The 27,449-nt window shown below is 47.5% G+C and overlaps 4 protein-coding genes across 8 annotated transcripts; 2 read left to right on the top strand and 2 right to left on the bottom strand.

The window, feature by feature from the left end:
• Positions 1–146: 146 nt before the first annotated feature.
• On the bottom strand, positions 147–12,655 carry acp7 (acid phosphatase 7, tartrate resistant (putative)). 2 transcript variants are annotated; one of them, XM_076018372.1, is made up of 15 exons: positions 12,530–12,655; positions 11,280–11,356; positions 11,028–11,171; positions 10,334–10,534; positions 10,064–10,246; positions 9,776–9,801; positions 9,156–9,253; positions 4,460–4,522; positions 3,483–3,597; positions 2,621–2,734; positions 2,010–2,076; positions 1,770–1,837; positions 1,580–1,651; positions 1,054–1,191; positions 147–502 (listed from the first exon to the last, which is right to left on the bottom strand). In XM_076018372.1, exons 3-15 carry the CDS (start codon positions 11,134–11,136, stop codon positions 437–439), a joined length of 1,320 nt encoding a protein of 439 aa, XP_075874487.1. In that variant the 5' UTR covers positions 11,137–11,171; positions 11,280–11,356; positions 12,530–12,655; the 3' UTR covers positions 147–436. The 2 variants fall into 2 exon arrangements, with proteins under 2 accessions (XP_075874487.1, XP_075874488.1); XM_076018373.1 differs by lacking the exon at positions 12,530–12,655 and having other exon boundaries at positions 11,280–11,399.
• LOC142883470 (KATNB1-like protein 1) lies at positions 12,533–15,030 on the top strand. Of its 2 annotated transcripts, XM_076018378.1 has the most exons (9): positions 12,535–12,650; positions 12,791–12,828; positions 12,917–13,193; positions 13,276–13,391; positions 13,539–13,589; positions 13,673–13,762; positions 13,874–13,978; positions 14,221–14,314; positions 14,407–15,030. In XM_076018378.1, exons 1-9 carry the CDS (start codon positions 12,540–12,542, stop codon positions 14,437–14,439), a joined length of 915 nt encoding a protein of 304 aa, XP_075874493.1. In that variant the 5' UTR covers positions 12,535–12,539; the 3' UTR covers positions 14,440–15,030. The 2 variants fall into 2 exon arrangements, with proteins under 2 accessions (XP_075874494.1, XP_075874493.1); XM_076018379.1 differs by lacking the exon at positions 12,791–12,828 and having other exon boundaries at positions 12,533–12,650.
• Positions 15,031–15,371: 341 nt separating this feature from the next.
• Positions 15,372–18,260, top strand: LOC142883469 (fibrinogen-like protein 1-like protein). Of its 3 annotated transcripts, XM_076018374.1 has the most exons (3): positions 15,404–15,562; positions 15,665–15,814; positions 17,020–18,260. In XM_076018374.1, the coding sequence occupies exons 1-3, from the start codon at positions 15,427–15,429 to the stop codon at positions 17,712–17,714; spliced, it is 981 nt and encodes a 326-aa protein (XP_075874489.1). In that variant the 5' UTR covers positions 15,404–15,426; the 3' UTR covers positions 17,715–18,260. The 3 variants fall into 3 exon arrangements, with proteins under 3 accessions (XP_075874490.1, XP_075874489.1, XP_075874492.1); XM_076018375.1 differs by lacking the exon at positions 15,665–15,814 and having other exon boundaries at positions 15,372–15,562; XM_076018377.1 differs by lacking the exon at positions 15,404–15,562 and having other exon boundaries at positions 15,619–15,814.
• A 217-nt stretch (positions 18,261–18,477) lies between these two features.
• On the bottom strand, positions 18,478–26,015 carry chrm5a (cholinergic receptor, muscarinic 5a). Its single transcript, XM_076018371.1, has 2 exons — positions 25,663–26,015; positions 18,478–20,708 (listed from the first exon to the last, which is right to left on the bottom strand). Exon 2 carries the CDS (start codon positions 20,603–20,605, stop codon positions 19,016–19,018), a length of 1,590 nt encoding a protein of 529 aa, XP_075874486.1. The 5' UTR covers positions 20,606–20,708; positions 25,663–26,015; the 3' UTR covers positions 18,478–19,015.
• Between the last annotated feature and the right edge of the window lie 1,434 nt (positions 26,016–27,449).

Genomic DNA, 27,449 nt, shown 5'->3' with positions numbered 1-27,449 from the left:
CGGAGGCCCGCCGCTGCCAGACTGATGTCTGTCTGTCTCGAACAGATAGAAGAGGCCGGCAGTGAACCCATCTGTCACTGAAAAATTCAACAAAACAAAAATGGTGACGTTCAATGAGCTGGAAAAATAAGATTAATAGTTTAAAAAAAAAACTATTTATTTAAACGTAAGGAAAAAATCTGTTTTCTCTTTTCACAAAGCATTATTTCTTCTGCGTGACGCAGCCAAGTACATTTACATTATATACATTCACATTAGGAGATCATCAGGAAGCTTCGATGCAATTTTTTATAGAATAGAGAATGAACAGATTTTAGTTGGAAACAAGTGTTTCCAACAAGTGTTCAGTGATTCGTGAAATTCATTTGATTGTTTCAATGCAGCAGATCTGTGACGCAGCAAAGTGCAGAGCCGAGGGGACTTCTGGATTCCTCCTTCACATCCAGGCAGAGAAGCCGTGCCTGTCCTTCACCACCCATATGCTGTCAATCACCTTGCCATACTTGAGAACACAGAAAAAAACAAACAATCATTTTAGATTGAAACATCCGTCAGTGTTTTTCAAATCGCACAAATCGTGTTTGCAAACTCAAACTCTGTAATGGTACGGTGGCATTTTGTACTTTTTTATTGTTGATGTGGAATTTTTTTGAGAATTTACAACTTGTTGTCAATGGGACCACACGTCTAGGGGCTGACCGATGGTCGAGAGTGCAAAAAAGCGTATGGGGAAAAGAATGGCATCTACAGCACTCTATCACACATAACTTTATAGATAGATAAAAATGTTTCACAGTAGCAAGGGGCATCTTAGCTAGCTAGCTAGCTAGCTAGATGGCGCCGTCCATGGCTGCTATGGTGGTTCCATGTGCTGTGTTCTGATAAACGTGCAATTGGAACTACCGGAAACAAATTCCATAAAGGAATGGGAGTCCGAGCAGAAGCGAACGCTGGTCGACATTGCCACTACGGGAGCAAATTGTTAGCAAATCAGTCATGCTCATTTTGATTAGACCTTTTTTCTCTCAAAAACCTCAACAAGCTGTTGCCTACCTGGTCGTCAGAGACCTGCTCCAGGTACAGGTGGCTGGCGTTGACCACTTGCATGCGCGTGTAGCCGTAGTCTCTGCTGCGGAAGGCGCTCCAGTCTTTGGGGCTGGGGTTGAACGCGTCTGTCTTCTCTCTGCAGCCCTGCAGAGGAGCCGCCGCTGTGATTAAAACCCATTTTGTCAGCGCGCAGAGAGTGGCGCGCGCGCGCTCCTCGCGCACGGCGTGACATTTGCAACCGCGGCCGTGCGAGCGCGGTTGCACTGCGATGACTAACGCGTCTGTGGTCGGGAGGAGGAGGAGGGGAGGGGGCGGGGGGGGAGGGCAGCGCGCCACATCAGACACCGAGCTAACCAGAGCGAACAGCTGGTACAAGGCTCGCGGCGGCCGCAGAGGCCGACCTGAGAACAGTACCTGTCGTTGTTTGGCGCGGACGCCGCCGTCAATGCGGCTGCGAGGGTGGAAAAAAAAAAAAAAAAAAAAAACGTGAAGAAACGCGAGCGATGACGCGGCGCTTTTTGGAAGTACTCACAGCTGAGCCCGTGATGATGTGGACCGGAGCTTTTGGGTTCACGTAGGGCTGCTCCCTGCTCCCGTTGCGCACCTAAAAAGACACACACACAAAACCCCCCGCCCCCACACAATTTTTTTTATTTTCTCTTCTCTCACTGCAAACGCAAAACTGAAGAACCAGTCCAGCTTTGGGCCCCGGGGGTTCTGACCTTGTCTCTGTACACGGGCCAAAGCCTCTCGTACGTGTGCTCGTGAGCCCACAGCTCCACGTCCACCCCTTGCAAGACCAAGCGCAGAAGAAACGTAATTTAGAAAAAAAAAAAAGAAAAATAATCATTTCGTCAGGCGGACCAGAGGCCTGATTTTTCTTTTTTTTTTTTTTTTCAATCTCTCTTTTTTCTCCATCTGTTGCTCACAGCTCACAGCTGGATGTTCAATCACGGCCGTACCGTAGCGGTAAAACAGCTCCTCCAGCCCGGGAGCCACCGGTTTGGTGTCGTTCCGTCCCAGTCGGACCTGAAATTGGAAAAAAAAAAAAAAAAAAGCACACAACAAAAATAAACGCAGGAAATCAATGTCGGCGCGTGTTGGCCACCTGACGGATCACCTGACACGGGAGGAACCGCGGTGCCGTGGCAGCCTCGCTCCGCCCGCTGCCAAGTGCTGAGAGACGTCAGACTAAGTGGAAAGTATTTGCTTCCAAATTACAGTCATTACCGACGGAGTGCCATCGCCAACGTACTTTTCGGGAGGAGGGGGAGGGGGTGGGGGGGGCGGACTGGGCCCCGGCGCGCACACACGCAAACCCCGTCTGCGGCTAATTAAAGTATCAGGGAACGCGTCGTGCAGACGTCCCCTGAAAATACTTTTATGCAACTGAATTAAAAGTTTGCTTTTTTTTTTTTTCCCCCTCGGGGATGAAATACGAGGCCCGTCACGGGACGTTAAGTCATTACAACGATGCCTGGCTAATAAAAGAGTCGGGAGTTCGACAGCTTCCCGCGTATCGTCCTCCGAACCGCGGCGCCGAAGCGGGAGTCGCATTTGGATCGAAACCTACGTAAGAGTCGAACTTGGTGCAGTCGTCCTGGTCGTCGTCGGAGCAGTACATGGGTCGGTGTCCCATGGTGATGATCCAGGGACGCGCCGCTCTGTTCTCAGGCCTGTTGGCCTCCTGAGGGTCAGAAGACCACACGCAGTTGCGGTTACACGTCGTATTTGGAAAGCAGCAGAGGGGATTAGGTTGATTTATTTAAGTGAAGAGAAGGAGATTTCCCTGGTCTGGACGGATGCTCTCTGAGATGAAACAAGCAGCATTCCTCCGTCAGTAGTAAACAGCAGTGAGAGTTTAACGCTTTGATGCACCCCCCCCCCCCACCCCCCACCCCCCACCCCACTTTTGGCTACCTGAGGAATCTGATGCTGCTCGGTTCTAGCTGTTCCAGGGTTTGAGGTGTTTGAAATGTGGAATGAAAACCTAGTTCGCTAGGGTGGGAGTGTCATTGTCAACCTGGAGCACACAGTGACATCACAAAGGGCTGATACCCAGGGCCGAGTGTTTTGGCGCAGGCATTCTGAAGAGAGACGCAAACAAAGGAAGCAAAAGAACCGGCGCTGCTCATTTCTGGGCACTTCAGTTCACGGGGTTTAGTTTAAAACTCAGTTGGTGGGTGCTGACATCACAAAGGGCTGGTTAAAAAAAAAAACAAAAAAAACTGCGTGCCTTGGCACACACTTTTCAAACACTGTTGTTCAAAAAGACTGGAAATAAAGACAATTTTAACCTTGAGGGAAACCACTGAGGTCTTGTTGAAAACGGTAATGAAACTACTCTGGCCGGGGGGGGCGGGGGGGGGCGAGGGAACAAAGGGAACAGAGGCCTTCTCCTCTTTCAGCCCCGGCTAGCTGGCGGCGTCATTAACCTCCAGGTCTTTCTTCAGCCACTCGTACTGTTTGAAGAGGAGCTCCGGGCCGAACTCCAGGTAAAAATAAACCTCAGTGGAGAGCGAGACGACGTGCGCTGACCCCAGGTTCCAACTGTGGATGGACACACACACACACACACACACACAAACACACACACACACACACACACAAGCATTAAAATGATGCACGGCCCTGCTCCATCACAGACGTACTGCTGAGTGCAGAAACTTCTCTGCTTTCTAGATTTCAGAATGGGGGGGGGGTTGGGGGAAGAGAAACTTCTGACTTCTGACCGTGACATTCCCCCCCCCCCCCGTTCCCCTCCTTCCACCTCCGCGCGTGCCGCCAGAAACCTACTCCGTTCAATAAGTTCCTCACTCACGGGTTGGCTTGTCAGACTCATTGGGGAAAGCATGTGCTTGGTCCATGTGTGCGCTGTGAGCCAGTTTCCAGCAGTCAACGTGGGATTATTAGATTATTGCCTTCCTGGCGCTGCGCTCTGGGTTCCCTCGTCGTTAACCCCCGCACATGAGCGAAGGGCTCTCCGGCCGCGTGCTGCACGGAGGTATTGACTGACTCTCTCTGGGAGGAGGCTGCTGTTCATGTGTAGCTCCTTTGTGCGGACCCCCCCCCCCCCCCCCCCCCCCATCCCTCAGACAGAGTGCGGCCTAGATAAACTGACGGGGTGGGGGGGGGGGCAGGGGAGGCTCTGCACTCAGCCTCCGCTAATTCCGCTAATTCCTCCGCGCTGCCTCTTGCAGCTCATTAATGCTGGTTGGAATACAGTAGGAGGTCCGGGAAGCCTTCGCACGATACTTTCCTGAGTAGGAAAACTCCCCCTCACCCCCCACCCAACCCCCCCCGTCTACCCCCCCGTCCCCGAAGCTCTGCTCTGGATCTGAGGCGGTGTGATGGAGGCTAGCAGCTGCTCACGCTGGCTTCACCTGCTGTGTCGGTTCTCTGGTGCACTCACCTGTACCACAGGCTCTCAGTCTGGCCGGGCATGCTGAAGCGGTTCCTGTAGTTGGAGAAGTTACTGTGGGCGACAAGGAGGGGAAAGGCCCTTAATATGGACTCAAGTGGAGCAAAGGGTCATTGGGCTCGACATGATTAAAAAAAAAAAAAAAAAAAAAATCAAGGCATTCTATGTTTGCAATACTTTCTGACCACTAGATGGCAGTGCATAAAACACACTGAGCCTTTAAATTGTGCATTCGGTGCCACAACAGCACCGAAAGTGAAGGCCGACTGTCACAAATCTTTATGTCAAACGCCGGTGGTGACGTCCACTCTGCAGCTCTGCAGCTCCTTTTAGAACTTTTCAGCAACAGCGGCTGCAGCCAAGCTATCAGCGGCCCGCCTCCCCAAATTAAAGGCTGGGGATAAACGTGTATGTAGCATCTGTGACATCGCCTTGGTCGCTTCTATTTTTGAAGATCGGGATCATGGTCGAGTTCTGAGGCCAGATAATCAGAAATCTGGCCGGTGCGGGGGGAGCTGGGTGGAACCAGGATGGGCCCCGCTGGAGCCGCGGTGGCTGACAGCGCCGCTTCTGCCCCGATCAGGACTGCAGTCTAAATATAACCTCTTCAGGCCGGGACATGTTCTCTTTAGGAACACTGTCATTTCAGTTCCACCGGCCATTAGAGGAACTCTAGCTGGCTCGTGTCAAACGAGTCTTCCCATTGGCTTTGGTAAAAACAAAGCTTCCTATTGGCTCTTGCAGAACAAGGCTTCCTATTGGCTTGGGCAAAACAAGTTTTCCCACTGGAGTTGTAAAATGAAAACTGTGCATTTCTGTGAAATTGTCCTTCGACAAACATTTACATTGTTGCAGTTGTGTAGCTTTATTGCATATTCAGCACATTGAAATTGTGCACGTCCAGTAGGTGGAGTTGTAGAGCAGATAAAGAGTTTTATTTTTTGGATTTCAGCAATTTTCAGCGGTCCGAAGCAGCTTGACAAATTTGGTGAGTTTTGGATGATGTTCAGGGGGGCAGAATGAGGTTTGAACAAATGCAGTCGGGTCTTTCAACTTGGCGTGAGACTGGATCATGCAAGCCAGCCTCTCGCTGGGCTCAGTCCCCAATCACACAAATTATGAAAACTGAGAAATAAATTCATATAATGAGGCCCAGAAGACAACATGTAAAAAATGAATAATAAAAGAAGACTCAAATCAAAAAATTAAATAAATGAACCTATAAAAACTATTAAAAAAACAACAAAACTGACCTTAAGCAACCTTTCAGACCTTTTAAAGGTCCCAAATGAAAATAAAATGCTCTGCTATAAATCTCTGATTTATAACAATCTCCCTTTACTTTTTTCAGAAAGTCTGTGATTAATAACAGTTCTGGAAGTTGGCCCTTTGTGATGTCAAAAAAGGCACTAAAACCCTCCCCCCCTCATTACCACCTTGTTTGTGTCCTTTTCCAATAATGAGGAAGTCCAACAAAGTATTCACTTTCTGCAGGAGAATGAAAACTGCGGGCTCGATATAATAAATGCGGCCGACGGCCTCCTTTCTGAAGAAGCTCTTTGAACGGCTGACCGTGTGTGTACGCCACAGATGTCCAGGGTGAAAACAGGAAATGAAAATGGAAGTGCAGGATCCGCAGGTCTCACAGATTTAGGACGACTGTTCCAGGAGTGCTGCGCGGAGACGATTCAATCGGCTCCAGCTTTACGGTGGGAACAGGGATGTTTTCAAAAGGTTCCCGGACTGCAGCAGCACAGGGGACGGCTGCTTGAATGAGGTCTCTGCACCTCTTCATGAAAACAGCCGCCTCTGCTCCCTAAACACGCGCACTAGCAAGTGCCAGGTGATGGGAATGATTGTTTTAAAGTCTTACGTAAGGGGGGAAAAAAAGAAAGAAAGGCGAGATTCGGCGCTGCAGGGAGGGTTTTGGATCTCCACGCTGCCTCGGTTAATGTTGAGAAAGAGGGTAACTAAAGAGATGGCGGGGGTGGGAGGGTGGGGTCAGAGGTCAAAAGTCAGTGAGCAGGGATACAAAACCAGGATCACTGAGGCCTTTTCCACTGAGTCAGTCGTCTGACTCAGAAGGAGGGAGAGACTGTGGCTTTTACCTACACATGCTGTGCAACCCAGAGGGTGGGTATGGATAGGTGGAGATGTTCAATCGTGACTAACAAGCTCTCTTGTTAATCAGCAGGAGCTTCCCCGCCGCATCCTTTTCAGGCAATAGATTTCTCTAAATAGGTAAAAGAAAATATAGAGAGCGGAGCTCCTTTGCCTTCTTTGCAGGGCCGATAATGTGTTTGCCAGATTCTTTTCCCTGCAAAGCTCAAGACGAGGAGGATCGAGAATGAGAGAGACCTGCAATTTAATGTGAACTCTGAGGTCACCATTCATCAGTCAGTAAGATGACCCACAATGCAGTGGAAGTAGAAGGAGAATCACTTTAGGTCTCGCGCTAAGAAAAAAAAAAAAAAAAAAAAAAAAAACCCTGTTTGGTTGACTTTCTAAATGAACACAATCCTTCAATCAAACACACGTATAAATGTACACATTGAATTCTTAATTAGCGGCATTATACTTAATACAAGACTGAGTAACGTTTGCTAGGATAAAGTTTGGCAAACTAAAACTTGACTTTCCATTAACGAGTTAAGCGTCAACATATTTGGTCGTGGCCCTATGGCAGAAAAATATTGGGGTAATGTGAGTTTGTACCGCCACCTCGTGGTGTACATTGGAACTAAAGGTGCCGGAAGATTCAGGGAGGCCCGTTCCAATTTTCTGGGATATGGCAATTAATTTGATGTTATTTAAAACAACACACCACCCGTGTGACAAAAACACAGTCATATAAGTGAGATTAGCCAGTGACAGATAAAATCAGCCACAGTCTTTTCAAAGCCTCTGGTTTGTGTGCAACAACTACAGAAGGCATCTGTCCGTTCCATCGCTTTGGGGTCCCTCTGTTATTCAAGCTTACTTGTTTCCATCACTGTTTGCTTTTCCACACAAGGCGGAGATAAAGATCTGTTGCTTTTTCGACTCACCCGACAGAACTTTCCCCTTCCCATCAAAACCCGCCGCTGTTCATCGCAGCCAGTCTGATCCCGGCCCTTTTCACAAGGAGCCAGTTTGTAGTTTTAAGGGGGAACGCCAGAGGCTCCCATTGCAGAGGGACTTTTTCTCCGAGCGGCTCCTCTCCGAGGGGCCTTGCGGACCGTACGGTTCCTGTTTAACAAAGGCCGTCTTGATTGGGTCCTCAGCATTATCTTCAGCGGTTCCTCTGTTCTCAGGCGGCTGGAATGCTGACTGAGAATTTTTGCGGTCGGCGCAGTTCGATCGCGCCTGCTGCCCGTAATGTTTTTTGAGGTTGGAAAGAGAAAAGGAACTAAATCGCGGTGTGAGGTAGCACAACAGTGACTCAGAAAGGGAGCATCTGGATTCCTAGCAACGCCGCCGACAAAAACACGGCTTTGGATATATTATAACGTTGTGAAGCGAGATGGGTCTTGATATCTGCTACATACTTCAAGACATACTTAGGAAAACAGACTACCGTCGGTGCCTCTTGAATAAACACCAGCATCTTGAAGTAAATGTGACACTGCACGGATAAGGTGACCCTGAAGGTTTGATTAATTGCATAAACACACACCGTTTCTCTCAGAGGTTTCAAAGGTTCGGCAGCAGTTTCCACTCGCAGACGCAGTTTTGGTTCTGTTTTGGAGTTTGTTAAATTTTTAGCAATAACTAATTATAAAAGCATTTCCTTATTTACAAGAGAGGGGCCTGGAATTTATTTGCGCCATTTTTGTTTTTCTGTGTGTTCGTTTCCCAAGAACACATGTTGTAAACTCTGGCTGAGCCTGGGACGCACTTTCCACCATGTCTTGTCCACACTCAAAGCTCCTTAAGGTCAAAGTAATCATGGTTGTTTTGGTTTTAACCATCCTAAACAAATTAGCCATTAGCTGTACCACAGGGGGAAAAAAAATCATTTCTGTGGTAATTATCAGCAAACACTTCAAATTCTTTATGTTTTGCACCTCTGACAGGTGGCCCGAGTCAACTAAAACCACTGGACTTTGCTTAATTGAAACCAGCAGAGAACGTGGAAACAGCTTCAATATTTTATTTGAGGCTTAAAACCCAACCACAAGTCGCAGTGTCATTCCTTCAGTGCCATTCCTGAAACCTTACAAAGCTTCAAATGTGGACAACACGTTGGGTGGAAATGCAGACAACCACAGGCCGTCTCCGGGAAATGGAGATCGGATACTGAGGGAGGATGATCCTCGCTCTGACAGACGTCTGCTTTGGAGGGAACAGTCGTGCTTAACTGTTGCTGTTTTCTGATGCTTCTGTGGTCTGAAAAGACCAAAATAGCTTTTGTCCATCAATACTGTGTAAAAGGAAGGTTGGGAGGGGGGGGGCTGATCCCTGCCGGATACACGTGTCCGGGACTTCATGATGAGCTCCGGTCACGATACAGAAGAAAACAGAATGTGCTTCTGTTTGTGTTCAAACCCATTAATTATACCTCTGCTGCCGAGCAAGCTGCTGACTGTAAACAGTCCCTTTGCAGCTGTCTGGCACGATTAAGGAACTTTTCGTTTTTGGATGCGAGTTCTTAGAGGAGCAATAAACAAGTGTCAAACAGTGTGAGGGGAAATGAAATTCCACCTACTATGTGGCTTCATGGTTGCCCGGGCAGGTCATGTAGGGCACGTAGGCCGCTATGGACTGGATCTGCTTCATGAACTCATCACCAATCCTGGCATTATCCTGTCATCAACATTTTGCCAATCATTACGTCACAACACTTGCCTATAATTATAAATCAGCATGAAAATCAAAATCAAAAATAAACAAGTCCCTACAGGACGTATATTTTAAGACACAATGTGTCTTTTTAGCACAGAACTTGACAGTTTGGAGTTTTTAGAGGAGCAATAACATTATTGGGATTTAGGATTTGCGGTCTGAAATGGTGCTATTATTTTCTGAGAAATATTTGGGCAACGGGATCCCCGACTCTCGTCTTTCACCACAGGGCTGAGGCATTTTGCAGTAGGCCTAATCATAAGCTGTGTGTCTCAACCACAGCTTAGAGCCCTCTGAAAGCAAATAGTGCCAGTCTGTGGATGCAGACAGTAGAGAAAGGTAACGTAGCCCCGCTCGTCTGTCACTGGGAATTAGGAATGTCCTCGGGAAAATATGCAACAGTAAGCCATTTGCTGTCAGTGACGTTAATTGGGAAAAAGTCGGTTTAAAAATACATATATTTAGATATTAAAATCCAAATACCTCGTGCATATCGTAGGCAAAGTCCCCTGCAAAACAAGAGGTAACGGGGTGTTACGCAACAAAGCTCTGACGCAATGCGCACGTAATTCATGTCACATTATTCAATCTGAGCCTGTGTATCAGAATGCAATTTCATATCACAGAGAACAGCAATAATTCTTTTAAATTAAGGGTAAACATTAAAAAGCTGCAGCTCAAATAACTTCTGAGATATGAACAGCTCAGCGTTAAAACAAAACAGTGATTTATTTCCTAGAATCGAAAGGGTGCCAACAGTGCTTGGTTTACCTATGTGCAAGATGACGTCATACATGCCGAGCTGCGTCTCCTTCTGCAGTCGAGCCAGAGACTGAGGGTTCTCGTTGCCCAGGTCGCCGTACAGCGCAAACTTGGGGCTGAAACTAGAGCTGTCGTTCAGAGCGGTGAAGAAGAAGATGTCGCTCCAGCCCTCGTCGCTGCCACAGTGGTAGGCTGAAATTAGACGGAATTAAAAGCCTGTTTGTTAGGAGGAAAGTGAGCCAGGCACAGTGATGCTAGTGATGCTGAAGCTCCACCGACCGTAGGAAGCGGCAGGACGGAGGCCTGTGAGAGTGACTCTGTGGATGAACATCTTCCTCTTCTCCTTCCCCGAGTCCACAAACAGAGTGGCTTCGCCCTTGGCATTCATCTCAAAGAGTTTGCTGCCCAGGAGGCCGTACTCCACTCGGGAGTCCGTCTTACTGAAGGTGGTCCATGTCACCAACATAGAACCCGGCACCCCTGTGAGTTAGAGAACAATCAACAGAGTTGATATGTGAAAGGATCAGACAAAAAAAAAAAAAAGAAGCACTTTTTTGAGAATGTCCAGCAATACTTGTAGAACAATAACTAAGCCTAATTGACCTGGGCTTTTACTCATAAATACCAGCTGTGACAGGAATACGCAACAGAATATCTGTGCTGCACAGAGTCGTCGTGGACAAAGGAAAGATTTAAGAGAAATATAAACTGATGTCGAGGGTTTTATTTTTAATTGCCTGGTGGCAGTTGAACGCTGCAAACCGGCCATTTGTGTTGCTGAGAACTGAAAGTAAAACTGAGCCGGACATTAAGCAACGCTTCTTCTTTCACTCATAAATCATATTAATGCCTGCATAACTTTGAAATTCCCTTGACTGGTTCCAAGCAGTTAGACTTTGCTAAAAAAAAATAAAAAATAAAAAATAAAAATAAATAAATATTCACACCACCAATGAAGAGTTGGATTTCCCACCTGGGTAAGAGAGGTGCACCTGCTCTGGCTGAGTCCAAATTGGGGGAATACAAAACACTGACAGCGGTGCAAGGCTGAGCAAAATCCAGACAGCATGAACCACGGCCATTCTGACACACAGCTGCAGCACTGGAAGACACACACACCCTAAAGACAAGCACAGATAAGCATGGAATTAGCTCAAAAAACATCACATGACAGCTTAATAATACAGTAAAACCATGGGGAGATAACAACCATGGCTGAATCCTACCAGACTCCAGGACCCGCTCACACGGTTGTCATGGGCTGCAGCACACACATAACACGCTCAGTCTGCCCTACAGCCACTGGGGAAGGAAACCTCAGCATTGGTCGGCTCAGCTGATCAAGCTGCAGAACCCAAACAGTCGAGTCATCAAGAGCAGACGGGGAGGAGGGGGAAAAAAAAGAAAGAAAGAAAAGATGATGCGTTTCACTGAGCATTCAGCCAAACAAGGCAACAGGTCACAACACGCCGCAGATCCCCACAATCAGCTGATAGCGGTTCTCTCTAGTGGCAAATGGCTCATTAGGTCAGAGAAAGGCAAAACACTCGACCAGCAGACAAATGTTCAATGGTGGTGAACTCTACCGATCAGCTGTTCACTGACAAACAAGAAACTGTTTACTTTTGAAAGTCCGCTGGTGCCGCGTCACCTGTCGCTAGAGGGCGAGCGCCGCCCAAGACACTGAATAGAACGATTCATAACATCACGCAGGGCGGTTTTTATCGGTTGAAACGGGTCGCCGTCGGGTCGACCGTCGCCTAAAAACGGTCGCAGGGATGTTTAAACAACACGACGCTGCTCGGTGAAAGAAAACGAGGTGAGTGACGCTCACTGCTATCTTTTGCGGTTTGTGTAGTTGAGTAGTTCTGGTTTCCTGTGTGATACAGGTGGGGGGGAGGGGGGAGGGGGGGGGAGAACAATCAGAGATACGTCACTGTCATGTTAATGAGGTAAATATTAGCCCGCCAACTCTAATTACGGCAATTAATCACAGCTTGAAACGGACCGTCATTGCGTGTTCGATACAATACGCACAATGGCAGTTTCATTTTGGCGAGAAACGAATATTATTTGAAAATAACCAATAAATTTAAATCTAAACAGAAACGCCAAACAAAATAGTAAAAGTTCAGGAAGGACAAAAACATACCCACGTCAAAATACCTGGAAGTGGAGCAGCAGTTCCGGTCTACGTAACGCACGGAGTGAAGGACGGAAAAAAAACAACTTGTATTGTGGGAAATGTAGTTTGGAATCCGTTCTACCGGAAAACCCTATTACGCTTGGAGAAAAGTGTTGTTGTTTTGTTTTGTTTTACGCTACACATGGCTTTCCGCATTGATGGTGAATACTACTGGTACTGCAAGTACCTTTATTTTTACATTGCCCAGCTCTATTAGTTTTTTGTTTTTTTGTTTTTTTTGTACAATCAATGTTCAAGCTAATGAAATAATGAAAAGAAGTTTTTCTTACTGAAGGTGTAATGATGGACTCCAACAGTGAAGATGGAGGATTCTTCATTCATGATTGTCCATCGCAGCAGGATGCAACCCAGTACAGGGTGATGTACTCTCATGACAGGAACACTGAACAGGTGTGCTGCAGGGCACGTTCCAACACACACACACACACACACACACACACACACACACACACACACACACACACACACATGCAAACATGTACGATGGGCACTTTTTGTTACTTACAAACACATATGTTTTTAACATACAGGCTGTTCATGACAAACATGAGGAGTTTAACAAGAAGAGGTGGGTGAGACACTTTGTACCGTTAAATTACAACAAGTGCTTTGTGTTTGTTTATTGTCAACATTTTTTAAACCCCCCCCCGCCCCAGACATCCAGCAAGTCGCTCGGGGAACATCCCAGGACGAGTCAAGCGCGTGGTGTCTTGCAAGAGGAAGACCCACCACCTGACGGTGGCTCGCAGGAAGCAGACGGGCAGCGGCAGGTCTTCTGATGCCGCAAACAAGGAGAATGCGGCGAACTGCACGCAGGGCGTGCCGCAGCAGATGTTGGACAGGAACCCCTGGGACTTACATGCGAAGGTCAACAAGAAGCACAGTGCTGCTGAAACTTCTTCCGGGCAAGACGACTGCAGTGCACTCACCGAGGTCGGCCATACTCTCACAGCCCACAGTGTTGTTGTGTTTTAAATGTTTCAGCTGTGATTCTTTTTTTTTTGTTTTTCTCCAGCTCGCTAAGGACCATCACACACTAACAGATGTGCTATATGGAAGAAATCTGAGACTCAAAGTATCTTTGACACTGTGGAAGAGAAGTACTGGAGAGCTGTTGACATACCTTCTCAGGTACTTTTAGTGTCAGATACTGTATGTTCACATGATTACATGTATTATGAGTAGAGCGACTGTAACGGCCTGTTTACAGGAACTCAAAGCTGCAAAAGTTTTAGTTCAACGTAATGTGTTCAGAACCTGCCTGTTGTCTTTGTACAGAATCCAAGATGTTGCTGTGTTTGTTGACTTACTTCCACTGATAAGTAAAAGGTGAGTAGCTTAAACCTGGCCAAAGGGTAAAACGGGAAGCGGGAAGTGGAGAAAATGTTACCTTGATTCAATCTTCTCTGCAGTGTTACTGAGGGGTCTCCCGGGATAACGATCGGCTGCTGCGTCGACCTCTTCCCTTTAGTGAGGAAAGTCCTCACCCAGCCGTATGAAGAGTGAGTGTTCAATTTAAGGGAGCATTAATGCTGTAGAGGGAACAAATTCAATTGGATCAGGTAGTAGAATATCTGCAAGAGCCGCACAAAAGTTTAATGTGATTTCCACAGGTATCTCATGGTTGGTTTACGGTGGATAAATTCAGTTCTAACAAAGTGGCCTGAGGAATTAAAAGCAAGTGGCTTTAGTGCGTCGACCAAACCCTCACTGGACCGGTGAGTGTTGTTCTGTTTGTTGTTGTTCTGGATAAGAAAACCCTTTGTAGTGGTATGATAAAGCTGTAAAATTGAAAAAGGAAGTATAGAAACAGGAGAATCAGAGGATGCAGAATATTGCCTTCTGCAATACGCAGTATTCTTGTCATTCCTTCTTTTAACTTGAAACATTGTTTCACAGCAGACACAGTGCAGGTATGAGTAGACTCATCTCATGCAATGTTCATGGATCTGTGTTACAGGAATTTCCAGGTCTTCAATCGGCAGTTACTGGAGTTGTGGCAGGAGGAACCTTCACTGGGATCTCTTCCAGGAAATGCTGGAGATCTGGCGAAGGTCCGTTCATGCCAACAGATTATATCCACAGTTATTACAGGCGTCAATTATATCAACACACAGTATGTTGGTTTTTTTTTTTCTGTCCGTAGGTCATCCATTTATTCATGTCCCAACTCAGTTAAAGGCAACAGAGAACTGGATAACAACGTTTGATTTCCAAAGGCCGCAGTCTCCTGTTAACGTGCTTTGTGTGAATGTGTCGCCACAGGCATCTTCAGAAGACCTACTGATAATGTGCAATGTAATAATGTAAACACAATATAATGAAAAAAAAATCACGTTGCTCTCCGTTTATTGAGGAAGTGATATCTTTAAGACAGAGCGAGGATCTTCTCTTCTTTTGTGCTTTTTTTTTTTTTTAAATAATGTAAACGGCGAGTAAGTAAAACTGTGATCCAGTTTTCTATGTTAATATCAATATGATCATTTTGCCAACTGACTTCATTCTCTTATTATTCTATTTTTGTTTACACATCCGTTGTTGTCGTCTTCCTAATATGACAGATGAAAATTGGCTCCATATCAGTGAATGGCCGTCATTGTGTATTTCTACTTGTCCCCCATCAAGAAGAATCTGATACGATCTGATGCGCGCGCGCGTGTGTGTGTGTGTGTGTGTGTGTGTGTGTGTGTGTGTGTGTGTGTGTGTGTGTGTGTGTGTGTGTGTGTGTGTGTGTGTGTGTGCGTCAGTGGGACTAAATAGAGCTAATAAATTGATTCACTGGAGGCCTGGAAAGAAACGTGTCTAAATCAGCCACTTCCTGATCTCCATTTGCAACGACACTGAACAAACTCCTGGGTTCACCGCTGGTGATGATTAAAACTTCTGTTTCAACATGTATGCTGCTGTTTTTTTTGGCGTCAAACTTCTTTATTTGAACCAGATATTATTATTTTAGTAAATTCTTATACCTATTGTATGTAAAATACAATAATAAATTACACGAACAAACATGTTCACATAATCAACCATACATTCCAGATTAAAAAACCCTTTCCTTCTGCCTGGACTTCAACCCCATTCAGTCTTGCAGTGATATGAGGCAGTTTGTAGTTGCCCATTTCTATCTAGGTTTTTATCTCACCTGACTCAGATAAGTGGAGGGTTGATGTCACCACAGTGTGAACCGAGGGTTAAAGTCCTGCTCGGAGGCTTGACACTTCACTGCTGCTGCGGCTCATTCGGGCTAAATGCGGCAGAGAGCGAGAGCTTTCTGTCTCCCCGTACTGGTGGTTCCCCTGGAGGTAAGCGTCGCTCTTGCCTAGCAGCATCACTGTCTGTTGTGTATGAAACGCACTGAATTGAGTCGAGAGACTGGCGTGTCCGTCATTAACTGCTCCCTGCAGGACGAAGTCGTGGAGGAACGCGCAGGATGAAGTGCATGAGGTGGTGGATTCTGGCAGTGGCCCTGCTGGCGCTCTGGGGTGTCGACTCAGAGATCTCGGATCTGATCGCCCCACATGAACATAACTCAGTGCTGAACCGTGGAATGAAAGGTGTTTGTTATTTTCTGCACTAGCTTTTTCTGTTTGGCTGTTTTTTTGTTTTTTTTTCTGCCTCCCTCTGTGATTTTATTTCTAGCTGTCGACGGAAGGAAGTCAATCCTCCCTGGCGTGTCATTGTTTTTCAGAAGTGAATTATCTTTATCTCAGATCATCAGATTCTCCTGTGGATGAGGGTCAACCCCCCCGGCAGAGTAGATTCATATTGCCGGGTAACTCATTAGTGTCTCAGTCTTTTATCCCATTAGATGATTTTTGCTTGGATTTGGCAGCGATGACAGTTTTGGTGGTTGGTCAAGGTTTTGTCATATTTTTGTCTTGGACAGACTGAAACACAAGAGAACTGTCTGTAACTCAAGGTCTGCCTAAATACCGATTGTCTAGAAAGAAAAAACAACGAGGCAATTTATAGTACAATGCTTATCAAACTATTGATCTTTTCATCTTTCAAGGGTTTAAATGTATGATTTTTTTTTTTAACTCCATCTTAAAGTTGTTGTTTATATTTTGTTAGAAAAGTCTTTTATAATCTCTGATTGAATTTTTTTTTAGTATAGCAATCCACAAGATAAAATCCTCACCAAATATTTTGTTACACTCACCATCACAGAAGTTCCATCAGTCTGACCTTTCACGGCAGCAGGATCAATCAGATTTCAACTCTAAGATCTGCCCACATCCAACAGTTGCTCTTAATCTTCCCATAACCAGTCAGCTTTCTTGGCAGGTGATGTGGCAGGATGAAAGAGGATCCTCTCGCCGGCAAAGAAAATGCAGTTAGCTGAGGCTAAACGCGGAGAAGAAGAAGGAGAAGCTGGTGACTGCTGTAAACAGTGGTCGCTCCTAAAGCCATTAGCATAGCTGCTTCTGTGCCGACAGTTTCCTCACATTCACGATAGGAGAAGAGAAAAACTGACGTCACTAGTTGTTGCTCAAAATGTTTTCACAAAAACCCTGCATTGCACAATGGCCGACCAGGTGCTAACGCAGGAGGCCTCGAGCACAAGAAGACAGTCAAGTGTATTGGCTAACAGGCAAGTGGAAAATGTGATTGGTCTGCTCCAACATGATGGACAGGAGGTTCATCTAATCATGTTCCAAATTTCACCAGTGCCGGTGCCAATTCATCTAGCATGATTCGCAATCACCCTCTAATTAATCACAGCTCTTGCTGACATGTTTGTATTTCGGATCAACAGTGCTTCCCAGAGACTGTCACGATATGCTGATGAGCTCCTCGGGCCAGGCCAGAGACGGGGTATACCTGATCCAACCAGGTGACACCCTGATCGTGGCCTACTGCGCCATGCAAGAGGGAGGCTGGACCGTGGTGCAGCACATCACTGTCAACAGCAGCGTGGACTTCGATCGGACCTGGGCGGAGTACCAAATGGGCTTTGGGGACATAGACGGCGATCACTGGCTGGGGAACGAACACCTCCATCAGCTCACCCGCGGCCCTGGCCTCTATAAACTAGGGGTGAAACTGGTGGACTGGGATGGCGGCACTAAAATGGGGGAGTACGACCCCTTCCTGGTGGAGGCCGAAACGTCAGCGTACAGGCTGAGGCTGGGCTTGTTTCAGGGGACGGCCGTGGACGCCATGACCCTGGACACGGACAACTACCTGCACGACAACCAGAGATTCACCACGAAGGACAGAGACAACGACAACTACTTCCAGAACTGTGCCAAGCTGGAGTTTCAGGGGGTGGCCGGGGGAGGCTGGTGGTACGACGCCTGCGCCGGGGCAAACCTCAATCGCAGGAATGTGATCTACTGGCAGAAGGACTGCAACAAGGAGCGGCTGTGCAAGTACGCATGGATGATGGTGAAGCCTTCAGACACGGTTAAGCTGGTTCCCACTGGAGACTGCAGGAAGGATGAACTATGAGGATTCTCAGGAGTGGCTGTCTTCTTTTTGAATAACAATTGTTTCCAGCTGTTGTGACAGAAGATGATGGATTTATATGCAAAAGTAAAATAAAAGACTTGTAATAATATTCAGTGGGCTGGATGTGAACTTCACCACATTTTATTGATAAATGACAGAATACTAAAGATGGGGGGAGATCACAAACTTTGTCTGGTTGAAAAAAACGGTTTAAGCTGTAGTTTTGTTCCCATTTAACACCACTTGCTCAGAGTTTTGCTTTGTCACAAATACAAAGTTACAGTTAATCAAGAATTTGTCGCGTGTGACACGGCTAAAATATCACTTGCATGGTAACTCTCGCCAAGTGCGCACAGAACATTTTCACAACAGCATTTTTTTTTTTGTTTTTTTTGCCACACGTACGTTTAAGGTTTGCTTGATGATATGATGAATGTAATTTAGCTACACAAACTGTGAGGAAATAATAATTCTTTGCGTGAGACGGTTTACCACATCAAGACAGAGAAAATCCTGAGGATGAAATAAACACAATGTGAGAAACAATGGGTTCCCCTTTTAATCCTTATCGCTTGTGAACAATTTAGCCCGCTGTTCATGTTGTGACGTGAGAAGAAAACTGTGAAAATTGTTTGGGCTAATTATAATGGATAAGTTATTCTTATGCAAAGCACAAAAAGAGTGGCAAGTCAGGGCAATGGGAGTCGAAAAGCTGACAAAGAAACCCAACCAATTGGCACAGGTGAACAGGTTTTGATTATTGTCCTGTTACAATCTCGCCTCAGGAAGCAGATTCTGACATTAGGATTGATGAGGGATAGCCCTTAAAAATATTAAAGTTAAAAAAAAAAAAAAAAATTCTATCGAGCAACATGTTTCTATCATGTTTTCTTTTTGGGTCTTAAATGCATGAACTAGGGTAGACGGAAGTTTAAAGTGTTAGTGACTTACACTTTTGACAAGGTGATTAGTTTTACCGTTTTTTTGTTTGTTTTTTTAATCATAGTCATTTTTGCATCATGAAACCAAATACAGTACAGTGTGACTTATTTACATTTTCCATTGTAAAGAGAATTTGTAAATCAGGTAACTTTTTAAAGTTCACCACAAAACCCACCAATCAAAACCAACCAATTATTTTCTCTTACCGTAATAAATTTAGGAAGCATTAACATCATACCAGACCTACTGATCAGTGGTTGACATCAGCAGCTCTTTTTTTTTTTTAACTTGGATCGCGTGGAGCGTTGTCCGGCTACACGAGGCCTAAACGAGGCTGTCCATCATTGTGACACTTCGCCTCACGTCAGCTTGGCGCTGACCACGGGGTTCTGCCCGCACCAGTACAGCTTCTCCTCCACCCTCTTCTTCCTCCACTGGCAGAGCAGGAGCATGCGGAAGGTCTTCTGGAAGTTCTTGTTGCACAGGGCGTAGCACATGGGGTTGACGGTGCTGTTGACGTAGCACAGCCAGTAGCCCAGGTGCCAGAGCGAGCGCGGGATGCAGTCCGAGCAGAAGGTGGATATGAGCACCATGATGTTGTACGGCGTCCACGTCAGGATGAAGGCCAGCAGGATGGCGCTGAGAGTCTGCGCCGCCTTCTTCTCCTTGATCAGCACCATGCGCTTCCTCTTGGTCATCTGGCACTTCAGCGCGGCGTCGGCCGGCTTGGACGCCACCGACGAGGTGGACGGCGGGCTGACCGACTCGGCCGAGGAGAACGCAGACGGCGGAGTTCTACCGTCGCCGTTCTTGCTGTGCTGCTGCTGCTCGGCGTGAGCCTCTTTGGCCACCGGCTTGAACTTGTAGGAGACGCCCTTGCTGCCCCGCTGAGAGATGCTCCTGGGCGGCATCTGGAAGAAGCTGTCCTCGTCGTAGCCGCTCAGCCGCTCGCTCTCGCTGCCGCCCTGGACGGCCTCGCAAGCCTGGTGGTTCCTGAAAGAACCCCGGAAACCCCCCGGAGATCCCGGGGGCCGGTCCTCGTCCTCGGAGGAGGCGTAGCTGTCGAAGGTGGTCAGCTGACCGGCTCGCGACCACTCCTCGCTGGTGCTGGCGGCCGACTTGGCGGCGTTGCTCCTGCTGGAGGAGGACCAGGAGGCCTGGTTGGCGTCGTGTGAGGCCAGCCGCACGTTGCAGTTGAAGCAAGACCCGATGATGGTCTTCTGAGGTCGATGGACGGCGGGGTCCGCGGGGTAGTGGACGCCCTGCAACTCAGCGAGATCTTTGGTCCGTTTCTCCGTCTCCTTGTATATGCGGCAGTACAGAATGGTCATGACGGAAACGGGTACGTAAAAGGCAGCGATGGCCGTCCCGAACGTGATCACGGGCTCGGAGAAGAACTGGATGTGGCACTCCCTCTCGGACACCGTCCTCTTCCCCACAAAGTACTGCCAGCAGAGGATAGGGGGCGCCCACAGGACCAACGACACCAGCCAAGCCAGGCCGATCATGATCCCGGCCCGTTTGGGCGTCCGCTTGGCTCTGTAGGTCAGAGGTCGGGTGATGGAGAAGTACCTGTCGAAGCTGATCACCAGCAGGTTCATGACGGAGGCGTTGCTGGCCACGTAGTCCAGCGCCAGCCACAGGTCGCAGGCCACGTTGCCCAAGGCCCAGTAGCCCATCAGTATGTAGGACGTGTACAGGTTCATGGAGAAGACGCCGATGATGAGGTCGGCGGCCGCCAGGCTCAGAAGGTAGTAGTTGTTGACGGTCTTCAGCTGGCTGTTGACCTTGAAGGAGAGCATCACCAGGACGTTGCCCACGATGGTGATGAGGCTGACGACGGCCGAGACGCTGGCGATGGTGATCACCTCCCACAGGCTGTGGCCCGCCAGGTGGAGCTCCAGCGCACTGGCGTTTGCGGTCGAGTTCAGCGCGGTGTCTCCCTCCATGGTCCCTCGTTGTTGTAGGTTGGTTTTTTTTTCCTCTCTCTCTCTCTGTCAGTGCCTGACCATCATCACCGTGTTTGGAATCAGCATTTCTCAGGGAGATCTCCTGGAAGAAGAAGAAAAAAAAAAACACGCTTTGTTAAAAAAATGGTGTTTGTGCCAGCAGATGATATCATATCATTGGTTGCGTTTGAAAGCCTTTAATGATTCAATAGCAACAAATCTGGAGTAAAAAAAAAAAGAAGTGAAAATGTAATGTTAGATAACAAATCAGTGATGTACAGGAAACTGCATCAGAGGCAAACAAACAGAGAAAATCTATCGCTATTATAGACAGACAGACAGACAGACAGACAGACAGACAGATAGATAGATAGATAGATAGATAGATAGATAGATAGATAGAAGTGCAACTGCTGCACCGAGCTCCAGTAGAGGGAGGCAAACCCCCTCCCTCATCACGGGTCTCATCACTCTCCAGTCGGAGCAGTTGTGCGAGAAAATTTCATCTATTGGCGCTGGATCAATATCAGCCTCGGGCTGCCGGTGCCAACCTGAATCTGCGGCTCCGTGACTTGCCTCGTATGACCTACAAATGCAATATAATGCCATGCGGTCTCGCCCGAGCCGAGGTTTTCCCCATCAAGTGCGCGGCAGCTGTATTGAATCCCGACGGGCTCCAGCGTGTGTTTGTCAACACAGACGGACAATTAGATTCTGTAGGAAACGATGCACAGATTTGTGTCCACTAATTCATTCATGCGCTCTCCTCCCGCGCTCCCCTCTCATTAAACGCCTCGGCCCAGCGCGGCCCTGCAGCGGTGATATTTTTGGATGCGCCACTTGTTCTGCCAAAATTAGGGAATTTCCGTGATGCAGCCCAACATCTGTGCCTGTTGGCCTTCCGAGTCTTAATCACATGCCGAATTGTTAAATTAGTGATTTTAATGTTTAAATAATACCAATGATGAAGGGGTGTGAGGCTTTCTAAGGGCATTTCACCCACAGACAAACCTGCAGTCTGTCATTAGATATCTAATTTTCTTCATGGAGTATGATGCAAAATTGAATTTAATCCAACGTTTCTCTAGCCTGTCACTGAACTCACCAAAAAGAGAAAAAAGTACAGCCCTAACTACTCCCAAGAGTGAGCTAAAACAGGCATTTCTGGTAAGGCACCCCTTTGTGATGTCATAAAGTGGACTGATATCTTTGCCAGGTGTTCCGCCCTGTGAGGCGGCCTCAACGAGGAAACTGAAACTTCGACCAAACACTGTTAACTGCGCTATCAGTGCTGCACAAGATGAAAAACAAGGACATGAAACTGGCGTTTATACAGAATCTTTAAGACTAAATACATTGGTCTGATCATGATAGTAAAAAATAATTTTCACCATTTAAAGCACTAATGTCAGTATGATGAAATTCATCACAGCAAAAGTCGCACAGAGAAAACTTTCATCCAGAGCCTCTTTAGTTTTGTTTGCATACAATGTACCAAGGTTAAATATCTCCCTTTGCACTTTCTATATTTTTTTTTCTAGACGTACATTTTTGCACTGCTCGCCGCTGAAGTCCAGCCCCAAAGTTTTCATTCCCTCTGCTTCTGTATGAATGTCTGTTGCTACCAGAGTCACATTACCTGAGATCTTGTTGCGATTCTTGCAAGTCTTTGTGCATAATCACACAAACCTGAGACCTAATCCCCCTCCTTCTCTCCCTCCGTCCCTCCCTCTCACTCTCCCCCCTCCGTCTTCTGTCCTTTGACAGTGCCAGGTTAGCAGGAGTGCCAGGAGCAGCCTGAGGCCCACACAAATAACATTCCAGTCACCGCGGGGGTCCTCCTGCAGGACTCGGTTTGTCCCCCTGCTTGTTATAGAATGGCATTTCACATCAAATCCCCACACGGTGGGCCTATGGTCACGGTGCCTTCTATTTTTTCATGCACTTAACTTGACAGGGCGTTTGTCACAGTCAGGTATTGCCTATTCTGCTGCATCAAAAGAGAAACTATGAGTCAAAGCCTTCTGTTTTTCACTTATTTTGAGTATTTCTGAACCAACAGACCAGATATACGGGACGCCGACCACTAAATCTTACCTTATGCACGACAACACAATTTTGAACCTGGCTCGTCATTGACAACCTCATCATTATTATGCAGAGTGAAGTGAACACAGTTACCAGCATCTACTCAGTCAAAGCTGAAAACAACTCAACATCATAGCAGTGCAAATGTTTGTGCGAGTCTTGTTAGCATGTTAGCGTGCGACCTCAGCGAGACGTACCCACTTCAAGCTGCTAATGAAGCTGTTGATTCTCTACTGTTTACACTCATATTTGTCCAGAAAATTAATGACAGTTGTTAAATTATCCTGGCAATCGACTTTTTTTTCTTAATTTTCTACCAAATCCGTGGGTAGTAGTGCGAGGAAATGTAGCAACTTTACACTTTGCTAGTTTCCTGACATTTTTCTTAAAATCCCAATGGTGCACGATTTATTTCTGAATATTCAGAGAACTATAAAAAGTCTGTTTTTCTTCATTCTTTAAGACTCGCCCATCAGTCAAAGAGTCTTAAAAAAATTGGGATCCTGACTCACTGATGACATGTTGCCTTCCCACAAACACACACACAGAGACAGCCATGACCTCAACCTGGTGCGGACCAAGTGAAGCCCACTAATAGCTTCGAAATCAAAGCAGGAAGCGATTTTACGGTTGACTCAGAGGGAGAGTGTGGCCTTAACGGGGACTCTGCATCACTATTAATAGTGACGGTGTTGTGCTGTGGCCTGCTTCTGGACTCTTTCTGGATGCAATTTCACCCGTGACGTGCTGCAGAAATATGTCACAATAACTTGGATCGGGGTCGGAAAGGGCTCGTGTCTGCGACTTCACGCAGTAAATTAAAATGCTGCACGTACACAGGCGTTGCCGTCTTGAATCAGAGCCAAATACATCCAACAGTCAGGGGATATCCAACCGTCCACCTCCTGAAATATCGAGTTCTGCTCCGTGCGCACAAGTAACGGTCATTGACCTCGAGATCAGAGGTGCCCATTGGTTGCCGCCGTGTTAGGACAGGTAGCATAACACCGTCCTGGGCCCTCATAGTGCAGAGCTGGCCACGTTGAAGGGTAACTTCCTGCAGGTCCTCTGGCACCTCGCCACCGGCGCCCCGCTGCGCTTGGCACCACACGCTACCCTTGACCAGGCCTTGCAGATATGCATAACCTTTCTTCTATATTCTCATTTGGATGCAAACAAACTGTTCTCAGAAGTGGAGGGGAAGGTAAAAAAAATAAAAATAAAAATAAAAAGTCCTGTGGCATTAAACACAGAAACAGAGCGGAGAGTGGAAGCAAAAAAAAAAAAAAAGCAAGAGAAAGGCACCGTGTGTGTCTACGGGGTGATCTGGTATGATGTGCAAATCAGCCCAGAGCTTTTTTGGCACAATCTCTTGTGCATCCTGTTGTCAGCCCACTGACCCATGCTGGAGATTACTGCATATGCGAGGACCTGAGAAACTGCTCGATTCACCGTGTGGAAAGGAGGAAAAAAAAAGGAAGAAAAAAAAAAAACTCACTGGAGGAGAAAAAGCAGGATCGCAAATTTTCAGACGCAAAGTCTGACTCGGGTGAGAGGCGATCTGAAATATTCATCTGCACGTCATGGCTGGGGATCCGACTCAAAGAGAATATTTTATGGCAAATAATGTTTGTGAGACAAGGTAGTATTTTTCCTCGGTGAGTCTTGAATTCTTTTGGATTCAAAAGACAAAACAGCTGCTTCATCCTCCCTGGTGATAACTGATAACCATGATCCTTAAATGAGGATTTTGAGCTGCATCGTGAGCAGCTGCCACTCGTGACTCTGTCCGCTTGGGGAGAGAGTGACACCACGATGCTCAGTGCCCTCCGGCATATTTTCGTTTTTTTTTTCTTCTTTTTTAATGGGTGACAACAACATTTCATAATTGCTCCATCATTTGGATAATGATCTGCACGTAATCTCATTTGCGCTCTTGAATGAAGATCTTATGAATACAAATCTCCGTGTGCCACCGCGCCCACCTCACATCCATTCTGAGAATCCCTGCAGCGGAAAAGCAAAAGTCTCTCCGACGCCGTCCCAACGCCAGTTCACAGCTGAAGGTGCCAAAGTGGGAAAGACACTGAAATTAGGTGAATGCAGGATTTCGCTGTGCACGGCCGTGCGCCTCCTGTCAGTGAATGGGCTTAAACACGCTCTAGTACCTAAATTAAAATGCAGAGAGCATGAGGTCTGATGTCACAGAGGATCTCTGCTGGTAAGCCATACCATGGAGGAGGCATCTCATCCCAAATCAAACATTTTCTTTATATTTCAAATAAATTGCTTATTTTATGGGGGCCTTCCGTCAAAAGCTTATCTCCCCCCAACCCCCAATTAAAACACAAAATCTCTCCAACATCTGTGTGGAGGGAGCGGAGCTGAAGGCATGCTCCCCCGTTCAATCCTCACAGACATTGTCATTTTCACTTCATCAAAGACAGCAGTCGTTAATGGAGATGGATATTTTGGCTCCTGAAGAAAAATATCCATTTGTCTTTTTGTCGGAGGAATTGTGACGATGCTGAACACGGTGAGGACGCAGGACAAATGAAAACCAAGTTTGAGTGTTTTTTTGTTTTTTTTAAACAGAGAGTTTAAATGGCTTGAATTGTGCAACAGAAGTGTGGATCTGAGTGATCACGGCGGACCTGAATCTGACAAAGCCTCTAAATACAAAGGAAGTGGAACTAGAAAAAATGATGAAATCAGCTTCTTCTTGTACTTTGAGTCGTGAGAAACACGCACGCACACACACACACACACACACACACACACCCCGATTCAGCAGCACACCCTTTGCTGCTTTCATGAATGTAAAAGGCAACATTAAATATACATGCGGAGACCTCTCAGACCGGCTCCTGCCTGCACATGATGCCGTTCCGCCCTCACATCCAGGTCAAGAAACGCACCATCCGTCAGTCACTCTCTCCGCCCTCAGGAACAACAGGGATCATACTCACGGTCGACTTTCATCAGGTCCCCCCAAGTCTTCTCTCCGACGCCGGAGCCGCGTCTCCGGCTCGGCTCAGGGTTCATGGTTTAATCCCTTTGTTTTGCCTGGGAAGCCGCGGGGTCAAGTGCGGCGCTGGCCGGGATGGGGACGGCGAGGCGGCCGGAGGGAGGATGTCGGCGGAGGAGGAACCCCGCTGGCTTGACCCCGGCGTGCCTGAGGGCAGAGTGGAGGAGGAGGAGGAGGAGGAGGTGGAGCGGGGAGACGGAGAGATGTGACCGCAGGGCTTCGCTCATCCCTGCATCCCCACAGACCAGAGCATCCATCCAGCGGCCAGAAGCCTCAGTATCCTCACAAGCCTCAGTATCCTCAAGTTGAAGGAAAAAAGGACTTGAAAGGCGGCAGGGAAAGAGAGGGGAGGGGAAAAAAACGGGAGAAGTTTCCCCGTGAGTGGGAGCTGAGCAGGGTGGCGACGAGCGAGTGGTGCCGCCTCTCACTCAAGTTGGAAGCAGAGTGTCAGGGAGAGTGCAGCCGCTGCCTCTGCTGCCTCTGCTGCTGCTGCCTCTGCTGCCTCTGCTGCCTCATCCGAGTGCCGGCTCAAAGACACAGATGTAGCAGACGCTGACTTGCCGCGGAGGCAGAAATTCCCGAAGGGCTGAACGGTTCATCATGTTTCGGGACAGTGAGCATGCAGCTTAGACCACCGAGTGTGGGGGGAGGAGGGAGGGGGGCAAGCAGGAGGGAGGGAGGGAGGGAGGGGGGCGAGCAGGAGGGAGGGAGGGAGGGGGGGGGGCTTCAAGGGAGGGGGGCGAGCAGGAGGGAGGGAGGGAGGGGGGGGCTTCAAGGGAGGGAAAGAGAGAGGGAGGCAGAGGGGGGGCATTTTTGGAAGGTGAGGGGGCGGCACGGAGTGTGTGTGTGGGGGGAGGAGTGACTTTGGCCATCATCAGCGCTCTTGTCAGCGTTCTCCCCCTCTGCCCCGCCCTCCCCTCCACCCACTGTGGCCAGAGCAGCAGCGTCACTATCAGCTGAACTCATCTGCACGACATCGAAAAAAAAAAGAAAAAGAAAAAGAAGAAGAAAAAAAAAAAAACCTGCCATTGTTGCGTGTGAGACGGGCAGCCGCGGCTCGGCCAGATAAGCAGACTGCTGCTGGAGTAACAGATGTTTTTTCTTTTTTTCACTGGCAACGGGGAGTGTGCGTGTGCGTGCGTGCGTGTGTGCGTGTGTGTGTGTGTGTGTGTTCCAAAGCACGTCACGTGTGTCATTGTGCTGATTGCAGGATGACGTGCCAGACATCAGGTTGGATGTAAAGACTTTATACATTTAAACCCGGATGATAATGATGTTGGAGATGATGGTGATGATGATAGAGATGATGATGATGATGATGATGATGATGATGATGATGATGATGATGGTCCTGATCCGCTTCCACACGCATCCCACGCTAATAAATCCACTTGCCGCCAGTGAATTCCTTCCTACTCGGTGTCTCGCCCCCGTTTAATTTATAGGGTCAACAGATGGAATTGGCTGCTAATCCGGGACGCAGCGCAGAGAATTATCTATCAGCTCTCTGTGCCTGCACGCTATACCAGCAGTGTGTGTTATAGTGCAGTGGATCCTCAGCCAGCAGGTGAAACCCCTGCGGAGAAGTCTCTTTATTGTCTTATGCAAAGCAAATATTATGTTTAATACGGTATTAATAGGTTTTTAATCGCGGTAATACATTTTGAATTGCACTGCCGGAGCTGCTCTCGCAGGTTATGCTTCTCGTACATTGTACGCAATGTACGA

The sequence above is a fragment of the Nelusetta ayraudi genome, unplaced genomic scaffold (genome assembly GCF_046127955.1).
Source record: "Nelusetta ayraudi isolate G7.1 ecotype Tasmania unplaced genomic scaffold, CSIRO-AGI_Nayr_v1 ptg000007l, whole genome shotgun sequence".
Taxonomy (NCBI): Eukaryota; Metazoa; Chordata; class Actinopteri; order Tetraodontiformes; family Monacanthidae; genus Nelusetta; species Nelusetta ayraudi.
This window is presented reverse-complemented; position numbering and strand designations above follow the sequence as displayed.